This window comes from Coregonus clupeaformis, chromosome 36, assembly GCF_020615455.1.
Source record: "Coregonus clupeaformis isolate EN_2021a chromosome 36, ASM2061545v1, whole genome shotgun sequence".
Taxonomy (NCBI): domain Eukaryota; kingdom Metazoa; phylum Chordata; class Actinopteri; order Salmoniformes; family Salmonidae; genus Coregonus; species Coregonus clupeaformis.
In genome coordinates, this window is record NC_059227.1 from 40,068,253 (window position 1) to 40,074,252 (window position 6,000).

Consider the following 6,000-nt stretch of genomic DNA (forward strand, 5'->3'; position numbering starts at 1 on the left):
AGAAACCAGTCTCTATGTTGACCCACCATCTCCTTTACACTCTATAGAAACCAGTCTTTATGTTGACCCACCATCTCCTTCACCTCTATAGAAACCAGTCTCTATGTTGACCCACCATCTCCTTTACACTCTATAGAAACCAGTCTCTATGTTGACCCACCATCTCCTTCACCTCTATAGAAACCAGTCTCTATGTTGACCCACCATCTCCTTCACCTCTATAGAAACCAGTCTCTATGTTGACCCACCATCTCCTTCACCTCTATAGAAACCAGTCTTTATGTTGACCCACCATCTCCTTCACCTCTATAGAAACCAGTCTCTATGTTGACCCACCATCTCCTTCACCTCTATAGAAACCAGTCTCTATGTTGACCCACCATCTCCTTCACACTCTATAGAAACCAGTCTCTATGTTGACCCACCATCTCCTTCACCTCTATAGAAACCAGTCTTTATGTTGACCCACCATCTCCTTCACTTCTATAGAAACCAGTCTATGTTGACCCTCCATCTCCTTCACCTCTATAGAAACCAGCCTTTATGTTGACCCACCAACTCCTTTACACTCTATAGAACACAGTCTCTATGTTGACCCACCATCTCCTTCACCTCTATAGAAACCAGTCTCTATGTTGACCCACCATCTCCTTTACACTCTATAGAAAACAGTCTCTATGTTGACCCACCCTCTCCTTTACAGTCTATAGAAAACAGTCTCTATGTTGACCCACCAGCTCCTTCAGACTCTATATAGTCCTACCTTCATGTTGACCCACCATCTCCTTTACACTCTATAGAACACAGTCTCTATGTTGACCCACCCTCTCCTTTACACTCTATAGAACACAGTCTCTATGTTGACCCACCATCTCCTTTACACTCTATAGACCACAGTCTCTATGTTGACCCACCATCTCCTTTACACTCTATAGAAAACAGTCTCTATGTTGACCCACCATCTCGTTTACACTCTATAGAACACAGTCTCTATGTTGACCCACCATCTCCTTTACACTCTATAGAAACCAGTCTCTATGTTGACCCACCAGCTCCTTTCAGACTCTATAGTCCACCTTCATGTTGACCCACCATCTCCTTTACACTCTATAGAACACAGTCTCTATGTTGACCCACCATCTCCTTTACACTCTATAGAACACAGTCTCTATGTTGACCCACCATCTCCTTTACACTCTATAGAACACAGTCTCTATGTTGACCCACCATCTCCTTTACACTCTATAGAACACAGTCTCTATGTTGACCAACAAGCTCCTTCACCTCTATAGAAACCAGTCTCTATGTTGACCCACCATCTCCTTCAGACTCTATAGAACACAGTCTCTATGTTGACCCACCATCTCCTTCACCTCTATAGAAACCAGTCTCTATGTTGACCCACCATCTCCTTCACCTCTATAGAAACCAGTCTCTATGTTGACCCACCATCTCCTTCACCTCTATAGAAACCAGTCTCTATGTTGACCCACCATCTCCTTCACCTCTATAGAAACCAGTCTTTATGTTGACCCACCATCTCCTTCACCTCTATAGAAACCAGTCTCTATGTTGACCCACCATCTCCTTCACCTCTATAGAAACCAGTCTCTATGTTGACCCACCATCTCCTTCACACTCTATAGAAACCAGTCTCTATGTTGACCCACCATCTCCTTTACACTCTATAGAAACCAGTCTTTATGTTGACCCACCATCTCCTTCACCTCTATAGAAACCAGTCTCTATGTTGACCCACCATCTCCTTCACCTCTATAGAAACCAGTCTCTATGTTGACCCACCATCTCCTTCACCTCTATAGAAACCAGTCTTTATGTTGACCCACCATCTCCTTCACCTCTATAGAAACCAGTCTCTATGTTGACCCACCATCTCCTTCACCTCTATAGAAACCAGTCTCTATGTTGACCCACCATCTCCTTTACACTCTATAGAACACAGTCTCTATGTTGACCCACCATCTCCTTTACACTCTATACAACACAGTCTCTATGTTGACCCACCATCTCCTTTACACTCTATAGAAACCAGTCTCTATGTTGACCCACCATCTCCTTTACACTCTATAGAACACAGTCTCTATGTTGACCCACCATCTCCTTTACACTCTATAGAACACAGTCTCTATGTTGACCCACCATCTCCTTTACACTCTATAGAACACAGTCTCTATGTTGACCCACCATCTCCTTTACACTCTATAGAACACAGTCTCTATGTTGACCCACCATCTCCTTTACACTCTATAGAAACCAGTCTTTATGTTGACCCACCATCTCCTTCACACTCTATAGAACACCAGTCTCTATGTTGACCCACCATCTCCTTTACACTCTATAGAAACCAGTCTTTATGTTGACCCACCATCTCCTTCACCTCTATAGAAACCAGACTCTATGTTGACCCACCATCTCCTTCACCTCTATAGAAACCAGTCTCTATGTTGACCCACCATCTCCTTCACCTCTATAGAAACCAGTCTCTATGTTGACCCACCATCTCCTTCACCTCTATAGAAACCAGTCTTTATGTTGACCCACCATCTCCTTCACCTCTATAGAAACCAGTCTTTATGTTGACCCACCATCTCCTTCACCTCTATAGAAACCAGTCTCTATGTTGACCCACCATCTCCTTCACCTCTATAGAAACCAGTCTCTATGTTGACCCACCATCTCCTTCACCTCTATAGAAACCAGTCTTTATGTTGACCCACCATCTCCTTCACCTCTATAGAAACCAGTCTCTATGTTGACCCACCATCTCCTTCACCTCTATAGAAACCAGTCTTTATTTTAACCCACCATCTCCTTCACCTCTATAGAAACCAGTCTCTATGTTGACCCACCATCTCCTTCACCTCTATAGAAACCAGTCTTTATGTTGACCCACCATCTCCTTCACCTCTATAGAAACCAGTCTCTATGTTGACCCACCATCTCCTTTACACTCTATAGAACACAGTCTCTATGTTGACCCACCATCTCCTTCACCTCTATAGAAACCAGTCTTTATGTTGACCCACCATCTCCTTCACCTCTATAGAAACCAGTCTTTATGTTGACCCACCATCTCCTTCACCTCTATAGAAACCAGTCTTTATGTTGACCCACCATCTCCTTCACCTCTATAGAAACCAGTCTCTATGTTGACCCACCATCTCCTTTACACTCTATAGAACACAGTCTCTATGTTGACCCACCATCTCCTTCACCTCTATAGAAACCAGTCTTTATGTTGACCCACCATCTCCTTCACCTCTATAGAAACCAGTCTTTATGTTGACCCACCATCTCCTTCACCTCTATAGAAACCAGTCTCTATGTTGACCCACCATCTCCTTCACCTCTATAGAAACCAGTCTCTATGTTGACCCACCAGCTCCTTCAGACTCTATATAGTCCTACCTTCATGTTGACCCACCATCTCCTTTACACTCTATAGAACACAGTCTCTATGTTGACCCACCATCTCCTTTACACTCTATAGAACACAGTCTCTATGTTGACCCACCATCTCCTTTACACTCTATAGAACACAGTCTCTATGTTGACCCACCATCTCCTTTACACTCTATAGACCACAGTCTCTATGTTGACCCACCATCTCCTTCACACTCTATAGAACACAGTCTCTATGTTGACCAACAAGCTCCTTCACCTCTATAGAAACCAGTCTCTATGTTGATCCACCATCTCCTTCACCTCTATAGAAACCAGTCTTTATATTGACCCACCATCTCCTTCACCTCTATAGAAACCAGTCTCTATGTTGACCCACCAGCTCCTTCAGACTCTATATAGTCCTACCTTCATGTTGACCCACCATCTCCTTTACACTCTATAGAACACAGTCTCTATGTTGACCCACCATCTCCTTTACACTCTATAGAACACAGTCTCTATGTTGACCCACCATCTCCTTTACACTCTATAGAACACAGTCTCTATGTTGACCCACCATCTCCTTTACACTCTATAGAACACAGTCTCTATGTTGACCCACCATCTCCTTTACACTCTATAGACCACAGTCTCTATGTTGACCCACCATCTCCTTCACACTCTATAGAACACAGTCTCTATGTTGACCAACAAGCTCCTTCACCTCTATAGAAACCAGTCTCTATGTTGACCCACCATCTCCTTCACCTCTATAGAAACCAGTCTTTATATTGACCCACCATCTCCTTTACACTCTATAGAACACAGTCTCTATGTTGACCTACCATCTCCTTTACACTCTATAGAAACCAGTCTCTATGTTGACCCACCATCTCCTTCACCTCTATAGAAACCAGTCTCTATGTTGACCCACCATCTCCTTCACCTCTATAGAAACCAGTCTTTATATTGACCCACCATCTCCTTCACCTCTATAGAAACCAGTCTTTATGTTGACCCACCATCTCCTTCACCTCTATAGAAACCAGTCTTAATATTGACCCACCATCTCCTTCACCTCTATAGAAACCAGTCTCTATGTTGACCCACCATCTCCTTCACCTCTATAGAAACCAGTCTTTATGTTGACCAACAAGCTCCTTCAGATTCTATAGAAACCAGTCTTTACTTTGACCCATCAGCTACTTCAGACTTTTTAGAAACCAGTCTTTATGTTGACCAACCAACCAGCTCCTTGAGACTCTATATAATCCAGTCTTCATGTTGACCCACCATCTTCTTCAGTCTATTATTATTATCTAATTATTCAGAAACCACTATGTGTGTCTGTGGTTGTGTGGTTGTTTATGTGTGCAGGTGAGAGAAGAGTGCAGGTTCCTGATCCCTCCTCCAGTTCCTCCTCGATGCTGTAAAGGAGAGTCATCCCCTTCCTGTCCTAGCCCCGCCCCCAGCCCACCGATCCCACCCCGCTTCCCTCGGACACACCTCTCATGCTACTCCTCTGGAACAACAGACAGGTACACACACGCAAAGACACACACACACACACCTCTGGAACAACAGACAGGTACACACACGCAAAGACACACACACACACACACCTCTCATGCTACTCCTCTGGAACAACAGACAGGTACACATGGACACACCTTAATCCTATCTCTCTCTCTCTCTCTCTCTCTCTCTCTCTCTCTCTCTCTCTCTCTCTCTCTCTCTCTCTCTCTAGTTGTTCCGTATCTCTTCCAGACTCATTTGTCTACTGTTATCCCTGTTCCTGGACTGATCCCTCCCTCTCCAGCCCTGAGCCAATCTCTGCTCTCCCTGCCGACAGCCTGGCCAATCCCCAGCCTGCGCAGGCCTCCTGGGCGGAGCCATGGAGCTGTAACTCCTCTTCCTGGCTGAGGCCTCCGCCCCCTCAGAGCCGATTCGCTCCCTTCGGAGCGCTGAACCCCTTTAACCCTAGTCGCTTCACCTGCCCATCTCCAGAGCCAGTACCATCCAATCAGATATCAGAGTTCTCCAGAGGCGCCGAGGGAGGCGGGACTTTCGAGGGGTCGACTCAGCCTAGTGACCCTGCCTGGCGCCCGCCCACTGACCTGTCTGCGCTCTCATTGGAGGAGGTGTCTGCCAGTCTGAGGTTCATCGGCCTATCAGAGGCGGCAGTGGGCGTGTTCCAGAGAGAGCGTGTTGACGGGAGCCTCCTGGTGCGGCTCGATGAGGAGACCCTGTCACATGACTTCCACCTCAGCCGACTGCACGTCACAAAGATCACACAGTTTATACAGGGCTGGAGGCCCAAGATATAACCCTAACCCACAGCTGCCTGTCTTCACTATTAGAGCCATCCTAAATCTACCTTCTGATTGGTTGAACTGCCTGCTGTGTGCCTTCTGATTGGTTGAACTGCCTACTGTGTGCCTTCTGAATGGTTGAACCGGCTGCTGTGAGCCTTCTGATTGGCTTGAGGAGAGATAGTGACTTGGAGGGTGATCAGTGAACTGTACATTTTACATTTTAGTCATTTAGCAGACGCTCTTATCCAGAGCGACTTACAGTTAGTGAGTGCATACATTT

The 6,000-nt window shown here is 45.6% G+C and overlaps 1 protein-coding gene across 1 annotated transcript in view; it reads left to right on the forward strand.

The window, feature by feature from the left end:
- Window positions 1-6,000, forward strand: part of gareml (GRB2 associated, regulator of MAPK1-like) — a 51,423-nt gene extending 45,423 nt beyond the window's left edge. The window contains exons 7-8 of the mRNA XM_041865626.2: window positions 4,783-4,943; window positions 5,153-6,000. Of these exons, the coding sequence (XP_041721560.1) occupies window positions 4,783-4,943; window positions 5,153-5,732 (741 nt within the window). The 3' untranslated portion in view covers window positions 5,733-6,000. The remainder of the gene's footprint in view (window positions 1-4,782; window positions 4,944-5,152) is intronic.